Source organism: Panthera tigris, chromosome C1 (assembly GCF_018350195.1).
Source record: "Panthera tigris isolate Pti1 chromosome C1, P.tigris_Pti1_mat1.1, whole genome shotgun sequence".
Classification (NCBI taxonomy): domain Eukaryota; kingdom Metazoa; phylum Chordata; class Mammalia; order Carnivora; family Felidae; genus Panthera; species Panthera tigris.
The window spans coordinates 77,640,348-77,654,122 of NC_056667.1; the positions used below are offsets into that span (position 1 = coordinate 77,640,348).

General features: G+C 39.5%; 2 protein-coding genes and 1 pseudogene across 3 annotated transcripts in view; 1 reads left to right on the forward strand and 2 right to left on the reverse strand.

Moving 5' to 3' along the window:
• Nucleotides 1-5,701, reverse strand: part of GLMN (glomulin, FKBP associated protein) — a 34,899-nt gene extending 29,198 nt beyond the window's left edge. The window contains exons 1-3 of the mRNA XM_042997877.1: nt 5,618-5,701; nt 4,738-4,803; nt 4,150-4,275 (exon numbers count right to left, since the gene is read on the reverse strand). Coding sequence (XP_042853811.1) covers nt 4,150-4,275; nt 4,738-4,776 — 165 coding nt within the window. The 5' untranslated portion in view covers nt 4,777-4,803; nt 5,618-5,701. The remainder of the gene's footprint in view (nt 1-4,149; nt 4,276-4,737; nt 4,804-5,617) is intronic.
• RPAP2 (RNA polymerase II associated protein 2) overlaps nt 5,541-13,775 on the forward strand; it is a 99,572-nt gene continuing 91,337 nt past the window's right edge. The window contains exons 1-3 of one of the 2 annotated variants that reach the window (XM_042997876.1): nt 5,541-5,857; nt 6,616-6,661; nt 9,456-9,570. In XM_042997876.1, the coding sequence (XP_042853810.1) occupies nt 5,785-5,857; nt 6,616-6,661; nt 9,456-9,570 (234 nt within the window). In that variant the 5' untranslated portion in view covers nt 5,541-5,784. The remainder of the gene's footprint in view (nt 5,858-6,615; nt 6,662-9,455; nt 9,571-13,775) is intronic. The other variant, XM_007073425.2, reaches the window with a different exon arrangement.
• Nucleotides 10,939-11,769, reverse strand: LOC107179339 (annotated as a pseudogene).

Consider the following 13,775-nt stretch of genomic DNA (forward strand, 5'->3'; position numbering starts at 1 on the left):
ATGTTAGGGTACGTGAACAAATAGCTTACAAAAGAGGAAATATTTTTTACCTTTTTGCTCATTTATCAATTGGACATTTCAGTGTTTGTCTTTATCAGTCTGCATGAGCTTCCTACATGTTAATATTCCCTTCTTATATTTACGAAAAATAATTATTTGGTTTTTTGACTGTCCTTATTTTTTATATAGCAAAATATACTTTTTGCCTCGGTCTTTTAGGTCTAAAATGGATTTCCTCCTTTAGAGATTCATAAACATTCATTTAAAATTAAATATATATACATTCCCCCTTTCTTTTTATTCAATAAGATTTATGCTAAAAACGTGGCATAAAATGAAGACTTAAATTGATTTTTTTTAAACAAACAGCAAAACAATCATCCTTTTTACTGAACAGGAAAGATTTCAGCTGATCTCTCAGAATATTCTTTTCATACTAGTTACTCCTGGCTGGCACACTCTTCTCACAGATAGCTCCATATTTTATACCCCTCCTTCCTTCAAATCTCTGTAATTTCACCTAGCATGGTCCATTCCCCAGTCATGCTTTACTTTTTTCTATAGTATTTATCAGTTTCTAACACACTATATAATTTATAGTGTAGATACCTGTCTTCATTAGAATTTAACATCTATACGGGCACTGATTTTTGTTTACTGCTATCTATTCCTAGCATCTAGACAAGGGCCTGTTACAAAATAGGTGTTCCATAAATACAGGCGAGTGATATCTATTACCTTTTGGTGTAACAAATTATCCTCCCTCCAAAGATTTGATATTCTGTTTTCTTCCATTTTTTTGTTGTGGCTAAACTTAATATTCAGATCTTGAATCAGAAACATATTATAAACCTATTTTTTCCCAAGTTACTAAATACTTATTCCACCATTACTTACCATGACTATACTCGCTTTTTAAAACTTAACTGGTTCCTGTGAGACTTCTACTTTTCCAACTATGTACTTCTTTCCCTTTCCATTGGTCTACCTCTACCCTGTAAGTGATTCTCTGGGAATAATTATCAAGGAAATTTCAGTTTTGAGTAAGATGTTACATATCTGAACTGAAAAAAAATAATTTTGATAAAATGTTTTATAAACATCATCTCAGCTGCAAGGTATCTAGTTCCTATATAAATAGTGAATGGTTATGAGGAAGGAAAATAAATACTATCCATAAACTACATCTTTTTTAATTTAATACTAACTACCTACAGAATAAGATTATTATCCCCAAATGACAGATAAGAATGCCAAAGTTTAGAGATTACTGCCATGCCCAATATCTAACATCTAAATTGTGGCAAACCAAGATGTGCATATGTCTGTCCAGGTCCAAAGCCCATGTGTTTCCCACTATATCACTGGTTTTCAATGGGGGCTATTTTGTTTCATATCTGCCGGGGACATTTGGCAGTATCTAGAGACATTTTTGATTGTCATTATGGAATGGGGGGGAGGGGAGAGAGTGGGAGGGTGCTACAAAATATCTACAGTATAAATGTTGAGAAGCCCTGTACTATAGGACAAAGTATTCATATACTTTTTTTTTAAACATTTACACAAAGCAGATTAATAGTCAATTTTGATCAATCCTAATTGCATCACCTGGCAAGAAAATTAAGTTGCAGTCAGTTTGAAACCCTGTCTTACTGGGGCACCTGGGTGGCTCAGTCAGTTAAGCATGCGACTCTTAATTTCAGCTCAGGTCATAATCTCACTGTTTTAAGATCAAACCCCACAGCATCTCCCAGCTGGGCATGGAGGCTGCTTAAGATTCTTTCTCCCCCTCTGTCCTTTCCCCAACTTTTCTCTCTCAATAAAACAAAACAGAACAAAACAAGAAACACTTGTCTTATCAATGTCTGAACCCTTGGATTTAGCAGACCACACATTACAAAGGTGATTTTCAAGCTATTAAGACTATTAAAGGGTATCTGGGTGGCTCAGTGAGTTAATCGCCTGATTCTTCTTGCTTTCGGCTCAGGTCATGATCTCATTGTGAGTTTGGGCCCTGAGATCAGCTTTGCACTGACAGTGAGGAGCCTGCTTGGGATTCTCTCTCTCTCTGCCCCTCCCCCCCACATGCACATGTGTGCTCTCTCTCTCTCTCTCTCTAAAAATGGGTGGGCGAATTAAAAAAAAATTAATGTTTATTTTTGAGAGAGAGACAACACGAGCAAAGGAGGGGCAGAGAAAGAGGGAGACACCAAATCTGAAGGAGGCTCTAGGCTATGAGCTGTCAGCGCAGAGCCCGATGCAGGGCTCAAACCCATGAACCACGAGATCATGACCTGAGCTGAAGTCAGACACTTAACTGACTGAGCCACCAGGAACTCTCCCTCCCTCAAAATAGTGAGTCTTAATAGTCTTAAAAAAATTTTTTTTGTGGGGGAGCCTGGGTGGCTCAGTCAGTTAAGCATCTGACTCTTGGTTTTGGCTCAGGTCATGATCTCACAGTTTCCTGAATTCGAGCCCTGCACCAGTCTCCGTGCTGACAGTGCAGAGCCTGCCTGGAATTCTCAGTGTTCCTCTTTCTCTACCCCTCTCCCACTTGTGCTGTCCCTGTCTCTCTCAAAATAAATAAACTTTAAAAAAAAATTTAAGAAAAAGACTATGCTCAAAAATATTACAATTAATTTCTAATAGTGATGCATAAATCAGGATTTTAATCTCCTGTTTCTTGACTGAGCTCCAAACATTACTTTTCAACTGCCTGCTACATCTTAAACTTAACATTTCCAAAATAAATTTACTTGCACCCCTTCAAGAAATTCTCTCCTCTTCTTAAGTTGCCCTTTTCTATTCAGGATATAATATGTTATCCTCCCAGAGGCTAGAAATCCAGTCATTTTTGTTACCTTTCTCAATCCCACAATCAATTAGCCCTCTGTATCCCCTAAAACTTCCTTACAAGTGCTACGCAGTGCTAAGTGGAGAATGGTTAAGAGCTCTGAAACCAAGCTACACAGGTCTGAACACTGGATGTCACATGTTTCCTTATCTACAAACTGAATTTAATAGTACCCTATGGGATTCTGGGAGGCTAAATGAGTTAACAGATGTCAGGCATTTTAGACAGCACCTGGCACATGGTAAATGCTTAATAAATATTAACTATTATTAATTTTATTATTATTAGCTCTAAGTAAAACACTCTCAAAGATTATCCTCGAAAACACAATTGGGAAACATCAAGGAGTTAAAGAAAATATTACATTTACTCTATTTGGGGCTACAAAGGTACTATAAACACATATCCAAAAAAATGTATTAAATTAAATGTCCTAATTTTTAAAAAAAAGAATTTTTTATATAAAAAAGGAATAAGCCCTTTGAACTACTATGCATGATTTAAAAGTTTTAGTAATGTCCTAAACACCATCAAGGTGCCCTGGTTATAATCAGAGACCAGCATAACTAGTTTGTGATATCAACAAAAAAAACTTCCACATAAATAAACAGTACTGTAAATGAAGAAAGAGTGTGTTCCTGGAAAGAAGATGGTCTTTTCTTGCATAACAGGGCAAGTACAAAGATACAAAATTTAGCAGTGTTTTCAATACTGTGTCCCAGGAAAAAGTTGTTCCTGATCCCAAAAAGATCCTTTTCCTATGTTGAGAATGATTTCTCAGATAATTATAGCTGGATGATAACGGCCAGTAAAGCCATTTAAGTCTCCCCCTATTCTGATTCTATGCACCCAAATACTATTATCTTACTTAATATTTGGTTTTCCATATACATCTGGCTGAAAGAAAAGAATGTGCTGATCACCAAAAATGAGTATCTTAGGCTGCCTGATACTTATAATACAAAATATAAATTAATAATCCAAATGCCACTTTTGATCTCTAAGCAATCCGTTTTTTTAAAGCACTTTACTCATACTTCAACTATAGCACTTATTTCATTTATTCTGCCTTCTTACTGCTAGTTGTTTACCTGTTTATCTCTTCTACCAGACTATTATAAACACTGTCAAGAATATAAATAGACCTAATTCTTTTTTGTTTTCCACATTCCTATTGTAGAAGTTTAAGTTGATTCTTAAATGTTTAATGAGTAAATGGGTGGAAGAATAATAACATCATGTGGCTATTATCATTCTAATAAATACTAAAAAGTACTCATAAAGATTGTACTTACCTTATTCTTTTCATTTTGAATAATTTCTACTAGCTGCTCTATATGCCCTTCATCTATGCATCTTTGGCCTGCTAACTGAAATAGACCAAAATCTTCTTCTTTAAAGTCTTGTTCTTCTAGGATTTGCTGACAAAAACAAAATGAAGACAAAACAAACATGTTTAGGTGAATAAAAATTCAGTAACTCCTTGCTTTATCCTCTCTGGAGAAAAAGAGAAAATCTGTTTAAGTTCTAGGTAAGTTGCACACAAGCATATGTATGAAAATTAGGACAAGACTAATGAGTACCATAATGAATGATCTTGAAATCCACTCTGCCAAATAATTCTACAATAAAGATCAGTATTAAAAATTTAAAAGGTTACTTAGACAAGTAGGTCACTTGGAGAATAATCTAATCTGCCTTCTGGCCCTCCTGCTATTTATTCACAGGTCAAACAAAGCAAGGATTAAAGAAGATAAGCGATTTGAATGACCCTAAATGTAACTAAAAATAATCTGTGTCTTGCCCACATTTTAAAAGGTATTTAACTTTACACACACACACACACACACACACACACACACACACACACACACAATACTTACACATCTCTTTATTATGGATTGAAGTTCTTCCACAGCCATTCCTCTTTATTTTTCCTACTTTTGATGCTGAAATATAAAAGTTATCAGTGATATTAAAGCGTTAATAAGTTGTATTTCATTCTGGTGAATTTCTAGTAAATACAATAAGGAAAATGTCAAGTTTTAAAGCTGAAATGTTTTTATTGAAAGGATCTTAGCCTAAGGGGGTAAAACTGCTGCATCTATTAAGAGCACAGTTTTGAAAGATACACTTGAAAAAAAATTTTTTCTCTAGGGTACGCCCACCCAACAGGAGCGCAAATTTGGACTACGTAAATGGCTTAAAAAGGCACAGTATTTCTTTTCTGAAAAAATTTCCAGAAGGTGTTCCTGAAGTCAGTTCTAATCCTTAGGGAATTAAACAAAAAATTGTTTAATGTCCCACTTCACAAAACTTGTAGTCAACACAACTCACCCAGAGTGGGTGAAAGTTCAGATGCCCCCTGATCCGAGTGTGACCAGGAAGTTTCTCTAAGAGATGCAGTCCCCCAAATAATCCAGTTAATGTAATCAGTACACCGCACGAAGGCGAGGCAACCTGCAGCTCTCAGGAGAGCACCGTTCCGTTCTCCCAGGCCATCGTTCCTCCCGGAGAGAAGGACAGGCCCGCAATGGGGGCACGGGTCAGCGGGGCTTCACGGCCGCGCGATCCAGGGCAGATAAAGCCCCAGCGCGCGTGCGGGCGGCATCCAAGGGAAGCCATTTCTCCCGATTCCTCCACGCCTAGGCGTTCGGGCCCCAGGACCTCGCGGGGCCTTGCGGGCCGTGGAGCCGGGTCCTCCGCCGCTCACAGCTCGCCGCGAGCCCGGGCCGTCCCAGACTTCCAGGTGCGTCCACTTACCGGCTGGGCCTCTGGCCACTCTCATCACCCTCCTTCACTTCCTCCGGCCGCCCAGGCCTCTCTGCCGGCCCCGCCCCGCCCCGGCCGGCCCCGCCCAGCGCTACGCGAGGGGAGGCGGAGCTTCGGGAGACGCCAGCTCCCGGTGTGACCCTCTGACGACGCTACCCATGGCTGACTCGGCTGGGCCGCGCTCCGCCCGCCTCAAGGCCCGGACTCCCCGCGCTTCTCGAAACGCCACAGGTAGGAAGAAGGGCCTTATCCCACGATTGGACCCTGGGAGTTGAACGCCTACAGGGTTCCAGACTAAAACCCGCGGGGCACACCCCAAAGGCTGCTCCAGGGAAGGAGGTCTTCAGGGCAGAGAAGGCCGAGAGCGTCCCTTCGCTGTCCTCGAGTCTTCTACAAAAGACCTCCGGCCAGACCCCCACCTCTTTACACTAGTGTCCCAAGAATTTTACCCAGAATGGGCTGTCTCTGAAGGAGAGGGAGTAGAGGTGCTGGAGCCTAGAGCCAGGTCGCCAGAATGGGTAAGTGACCAGGGCAACGTAGGCAGGCCTTGTGCAGCTGGCTTTGAATCTCGCTCGCGCCAGCCCACCTTCGAGATGTACTGCTGCTTAGGTCCTTGGATGATCCTCTGAGGTGTCAGACCCCACGGTCTTTTCCTGCGAGCGAACATTCGGGGGATGGAGAGAGGTTGCCTCTAAAAGTACCCATATCTCAGATTTTCAGGAGCCCGTAACCGTGTCACTGTGATACATAAGAAAATTCAATCCCAAAAGAGATACACTCCAAAAAAAATTGGGAAATAATTAACGGAAGTAAACTGGATTCCCTGCCCATTTCATTTGTTTTACACACAGGATTAGAAAGTAATGTGTGGGAAAAGAAGAAAAGGTTGTCTGCGGTTTATTTGAGCAAGAATCTGCCCTGTAAACTAGTGTGTTTGAGTAGACATGACCTACTGTTTTTGTTTTTGTTTTTGTTTTTTTTAATTATAGGTGCTAAACAGACAAATGCCTTAAAACAAGAAGATATTTCTAAAAGGTATGAGAACTACTTGGACAACTGCATTCTCTTATCTGTTGATCTCATATTGAACTATTTTTAAAAACAATAAAGGCTGATACCATAGAGAAAATTATTATGAGAGAGAAGGGGAAGATCTGAGAATAACTATAAATTCTCCCATAGACTCTTTGTATCGCTCTACTCCAGGCTTTAAGAAAACCAAATCAAGACACTGCTAGTGTAGGTGTCAGTATCTGCAGAAAGATTTGTAAGGGAATAAGCATTCCTAAATTAACCAGGTACTCCTTTTATACCTCTTCAGATACACTTTCTTTTTATTTCTTTATATGCTAAAGACTTCCAAGAAACCTTTTCTATTCTTGTTTACATCATGTCCATATCTTCAGCAAAAAGTCTTATTCTGTGTCTTGGCATTTCCTGAAAAGGCTAGATTTATCTCCTGTCACAAAAAAGTTTTTAGAACAGGAGTAGTCTATGAAGATGATTAGAATATTTATGTCTGTGATGGATCTTTTTTATCAAGTATTGGCTTTCATTTACTCATTCTTTCAAAATTATTTACCGAGTATGAGATATGCCAGACCTGTGTTAGGCCCTGAGGATATGGTTTTGAGCAGAATAGACACAGTTCCTTTCTAGTGGAACAGAGAAATACCAATTAAATTATCACAACTGAATGCATAATTACAAGTTGTGATAAGTGCTGTAAGGGAAAAAACTCTCTGCCCCTCCCCTACTCATGCTCTGTCTCTCTCAAAAATAAATATTTTTTAAAAAGTGAGTGTGGCTGTTACTGAAGGTTTAGATAATTAACAGCTTGAGTCAGCAATTCCTCAGTGTAGGTTGTAAACTGATCCTAGTACAATGCATTGCTCTTACTGGTAGGCAACAATATGAGAAAAATAAAATGCTTTTCGTAAAGCTAAATACATTTAATATAGAAAACTTTCTTTTAGTCTATATTCATGTCTTTTATACTTTTTGGATGTAAGAATGGTCTTTATGAAATGGTGGGAGAACAGTTCTTAGTTGCAAATTTCTTTACAAGAAAAAAGTTTTTTTAACATTTATTCATTTTAGACAGAGCACGAAGGGGGGAGAGGCAGAGAGAGAGGGAGGAGACACAGAATCCCAAGCAGGCTCCAGGCTCCAGGCTCCGAGCTGTCAGCACAGAGCCGGACGCAGGGCTGAGCCAAAGTTGGTCGCTTAACTGCTTAACATCCCAGGTGCCCCTGTTGTAAATTTCTTCTTATTTTAATGCCCTTATTTGGCAAAAGAAATAGTTGATCCTGTGTCATCTTCCTTTTTTGTGGAATGTTATTGTTTTTGTAGAATATTTTTGCTCCAGGCAAGGAATTAGAGTCTAAAGTCTTGGGGGCGCCTGGGTGGCGCAGTCGGTTAAGCGTCCGACTTCAGCCAGGTCACCATCTCGCGGTCCGTGAGTTCGAGCCCCGTGTCAGGCTCTGGGCTGATGGCTCGGAGCCTGGAGCCTGTTTCCGATTCTGTGTCTCCCTCTCTCTCTGCCCCTCCCCCGTTCATGCTCTGTCTCTCTCTGTCCCAAAAATAAATAAAAAACGTTGAAAAAAAAAAAATTAAAGTCTTGGGGGTCACTGAAAATAGGGAGAAAAAATGAATACATTCTAGATCAAGGCCCAGGAGACCAGCAAAGGTAGTTCTGGTAGGAAAGGAGAAAACAGTACAGGAAAGGAGCAAATAAGTTACCAAGATGGTTGGGTATCTCTGTTCCTATGGAAGGATTCTCAACCCTTTTGCACATTAGGATTATCTGGAGCACTTTTTTTTTTTTTAATTTTTTTTTTTAACGTTTATTTATTTTTGAGACAGAGAGAGACAGAGCATGAACAGGGGAGAGGCAGAGAGAGAGAGGGAGACACAGAATCAGAAGCAGGCTCCAGGCTCTGAGCCATCAGCCCAGAGCCCGACACAGGGCTCGAACTCACGGACCGTGAGATCGTGACCTGAGCTGAAGTCGGACGCTTAACCGACTGAGCCACCCAGGCACCCCTGGAGCACTTGTAAGAAAACACCGATAACTAGGCCCCATCCTCAGAGATTCTGATTGAATTAACCTGCAGTGGAACACAGGCATAGACATCTTTTAAAGAAATCTTCTCAGATGATCCTCATGTGCAAGTAGAGTTGAGAACCACTGTCCTAGAGCCGTTGTTTGATCAAATGGTCTCTGCTTTTATGTTCCATGATGTGTAGGGGCCAGCAAAGGCTGACAGTTCCACTGGTGCCAAGACAAGGAGCAGCTCTCTTGGGAAGATTGTGTTCCTCAACTACACAGTCACGTCAATATAGTTATTTAATAAGATTTTACAGCAAAATAAGTAAACACTTCTTTGCAGATAGGACTCTATCTTGTCAAACTGAGCTATCAGTTAACTTTTGAGACTTGACACACGTTTTTACTTGTAAGAACAGCTGAAGTTGTCGGTTTCCTCTCATATCTCTCCTGATTTCTAAGGATTTCAGAGGAAAAGCCTGTCTTCTTAGATACCCACAGGAATGATTGAGACAATATAAACGCTAACTGGCAAAAAGATATCACCTATTTTCTTCCTTGTGCTTTGATGCTTGGAAATCAAATAGTCCTGTTACTGTGGCAGACTTCTGTGTGTTAATATTTTGAGACATATTCATCACAGGTAGCAGCGTTAAAAAATATAAATTTAAGTAGCAAAATAGCACATTATGTTTGTGCTGTATTATAAAACAAAATTGGCTGTGATAAAACTTGTAAGTAGAATAACTTAAGTTTAAGTTTAATTTTATTTAATTTTAGGAAAGCAGAACTAGAAGCAGCTGTGAGAAAGAAGATTGAATTTGAGAGAAAAGCTCTACATATTGTTGAACAGCTTTTAGAAGAGGATATTACAGAAGAATTCCTAAGGGAGTGTGTATGTGTTAAATTGGGAAATTATTACTTTTGTAGTTTTCGATCTTTAAATCTGTGCAATATCAAGCTTCCTTGTATTGTCAAAATCTTTGACTCTCCTCTCAGTCACTAGATGCAGGTAGCGTGCTATATAACTCATACACTTTAAAATAATCAACTATTATGCATTCCTTGTTGTATAATGAATTTAAAATGCACTAATGAAAAACAACATGCATATTTTACCCCTTAATAGTAGTTCTTTAAACAAGTCTGCTAATCTCACTTGATTTTTATCACTTTGCACTAATCATCCCAACGTTATTTTCCATATTCTGTGTGTTTCCTATGTTAGTAACAGAAGGTTGTTATTTTTGTTAATGTAATTCTATTAGGTTTGATATTTTAAAAACTTGGAATATAGATCATTTATGATTTAACGTATAACAGGATTGCAGTCTGCATTAAAAGTTTTTTCTTTAACAACTTTCTTGCACTAAAATTTTGAATGGAAATTTCTCTTATATCCTCATAATCCTTAGAAAAATTAAAAAGAAAATTAAAACTCTGAACTCCCATTGCAAAAATAATTATTAATGTGGCTCAGAGATTTTTCTAAATAAGAGGAATATAAATATGAAGATATATATACTTTTTAAATTCTGGTGCTTTACTATAGTCTTTGTTTTTTATTGTTGCTTTTGGTTTGTTTCAAGTTGTTATTTAAATTCTATTTAGTTAATATGTAATATCGATTTCAGGAGTAGAATTTAGTGATTCATCACTTATATATAAACCCAGTGCTGATTATAACAAGTGCCCTCCTTAATATCCATTACCCATTTAGCCCATCCCCTTCCCACCTTCCCTCCATTGACACTGTTTGTTCTCTGTAGTTAAGAGTCTCCTATGGTTTGCCTCCTTCTCTTTTTTTTATTCCCTTCCCCTATGTTCATTTGTTTTGTTTCTTAAATTTTACGTGTGAGTTAAATCATGGTATTTGTCTTTCTCTTCTGACATTTCACTTAACATAACACACTCTAGCTCTGTCTGCTTCGTTGCAAATGTCAAGATACAATTCTCTTTGATGGCTGAGTAATATTCTTTTGTACATGTATACACATATATGTGTATATATACTTATGTATATATGTATGTATGTGTATATACATACACACACACCACATCTTTTTTACCCATTTATCAGTTGGTGGTCATTTGGACTTTTTCCATAATTTGGCTATTGTTGATAATGCTGCTATAAACATTGGGGTACTTGTGCTTTTTTTTTTTCACTTTTATGTATTTATTTACCAAAACTTGCATAAACCTGACCTCATTCACCAACACAAAACATACAACCAGGGGAGACACACACACACACACACACTCAAAGGCCGTGGAAGAGGCTATCAAGTACTTTGAAGGACAGGAAGGAATGAACACAGCTGGGGGGACTTTTGATTTCAGTTGCAGTTGGGAAGGGCTCTGGCCCCACACACTGGGAAGGTAGAAGGATGAGAAAGATAATAAATAGAATCCTGGGCCCAGATCGCTTTGGTACATTACAGGTATAGTCCTGTGCATGGCCCGGGCAGCACCCAGCCCTTAGCCAGCAGCAGGAGCCAAGGAGGCAGAGCCTGAGCAGCTGGTGCAGGCAGGTCAGACATGCAGCCAGAGGTCCCCTCCAAACAGCCCCCCGTGCTCCACAAGGCAAGAGGTAAGACTGAGCCAGGCTCTGAAGACCCTCGCTGTTCATGTCTGAGGAAATGGTCTTTTTCCTTTTCTGAATCTTCAGTGAGTGCGAAGTGCCCTCCCACACGGGTGGCTTCCTCTTGACCACACGCAGGTTCTGGCTGCAGCTCAGAGGCTTCTCTCGGGGTCAGGCAGGTGGCTGAGAGACTGCCTCTGTACCTGACCAACACTCATCCTCAGTGTCACTGTCCTGCAGGCCCCCTGCTCTATAACTGATGGGCGGCCTGAGGTGAGGTACCTGGTCCTCCAGGTAGAGAGGATGCTGGTAGGCAGGGGGCAGGGGCATCAGGGATGGAGTGCAGGTCCTGCATGGAGAAGCTCCGCAGCCTTCCAGCCAGTGCACCCTGACTCTTGGTTGGTAGGCTGTACAGCAGTCGAAGCAGCAATGTTGAGACCCCCGTTTCCCAAAGCTGAGCATCGTCTCATAGCTGCGTTCTTTGGTGTGCACGATGCAGGTATTTTGTTTTTTTGTGCAGTATTTTTGTTTCCTTTGGGTAAATACCTAGTAGTGCAATTGCTGGATCATAGTACTTCTGTTTTTACCTTTTTCGAGGAACCTCCATATTGTTTTCCAGAGTGGCTGTACCAGTTTATGTTCCCACCAACAGTACAAGAGGGTTTCCCTTTCTCTTCATCCTCACCAACATCTGTTGATTCTTGGCTTATTAATTTAAACCATTCCGACAGGTATGAGGTGGTATCTCATCGTAGTTTTGATTTGTATTTCGCTAATGATGAGTGATGTTGTGCATCTTTGCATGTGTCTGTTAGCCATTTGGATGTCTTCTTTGGAAAAATGTCTGTTCATGTCTTCTACCCATTTCTTCGCTAGATGATTTGTTTTTTGGGTGTTGAGTTTGAGAAGCTCTTTATAGATTTTGATTACTATTTATCAAATAGGTCATTTGCAGATATCTTCTCCCATTCTGCAGGCTGCCTTTTAGTTTTGTTTCCTTCGCTTTACAGAAGCTTTTTTATCTGGATAAAGTCCCACTAGTTCATGTTTCCTTTTGTTTCTCTTGCCTCTGGAGATGTGTCTAGTAAGAAGTGGCTACAGCCGAGGTCAAAAAGGTTGCTGTCTGTGTTCTCCTCTAGGATTTTGATGGTTTCCTGTCTCACATTTTAGGTGTTTCATCCATTTTGAGTTTATTTGTGTGTGTGGTATAAGGAAGTGGTTGAGTTTCATTCTTCTGAATGTTGCTGTCCAATTTTCCCAACACCATTTGTCAAAGAGACTGTCCTTTTTCCATTGGATTAGTTGCAAAGATTAGTTGACCATATAGTTATGGGTCCATTTCTGGTTTTCTGTTCTGTTCCTTTGATCTATATGTCTGTTTTTGTGCCAGTACCATACTGTCTTGATGACTGTAGCTTTGTAATATGGCTTAAAGTCTGGAATTGTGATGCCTCCAGCTTTGCTTTTTGTTTTCAAGATTGCTTTAGCTGTTTGGGGTCTTTTGTGGTTCCATGCAAATTTTAGGATTGTTCGAACTCTAAAAAATCTTGGTGGTATTTTGATAGGGATTGCATTAAATGTGTAGATTGCTTTGAGTAGTATAAACATTTTAACAATATTTGTGCTTCCAATCCATGAGCATGGAATCTTTTTCCATTTCTTTTTGTCCTCTTCAATTTCATTCATAAGTTTTCTATAGTTTTTAGAGTATAAATCTTTTACCTCTTTGGTTAGGCTTATTTCTAGGTATCTTATGATATTTTGTGCATTTGTAAGTGGGATCGATTCCTTAATTCCTCTTTCTACTGCTTCATTTTTGGTGTGTAGAAATGCAGTCAATTTTGGGGGACACCTAGGTGGCTCAGTCAGTTGAGCCTCTGACCTTGGCTCAGGTCCTGATCTCACAGTTTGTGAGTTTGAGCTCTGCATCGGGCTCACTACTGTCAGTGTAGAGCTGGCTTCAGATCCTCTGAACCCCTCTCTCTCTGGCCCTCCCCCACTCATACTCTCTCAAAAATAAACAAACATTAAAAAAAATAAAAAGAAATGCAACATTTCTGTACATTGATTTTATATCCCGTGAGTTTCCTGAATTCATGTATCAGTTCTTGCTTTTTTTTGGTGGAGTCTTAGGTTTTCTACATAGAGTATCAGGTCATCTGCAAATAATGAAATTTTGACTTCTTTACTGCTTGTGATGCCTTTTATTTCTTTTTGTTGTCTGATTACTGAGGCTAGGACTTCTAGTATTATATTAAATAATAGCATTGAGAGTGGACATCCTTTTTCCTGACCATAGAGGAAAAGCTCTGTTTTTACCCATTGAGGAATATTAGCTGTGTGCCTTTTGAACCACCCTGCAGCACAGGAATAAATCCCACTTAATTGTGGTAAATAATTCTTTTAACGTTATGTTGAATTCGATTTCATAGTGTCTTGTTGGGAATTTTTGCATCCATGTTCATCAGGGCTGTTGGCCTGTAATTCTCCTTTTTAGTGGGGTCTTTGTCTGGTTT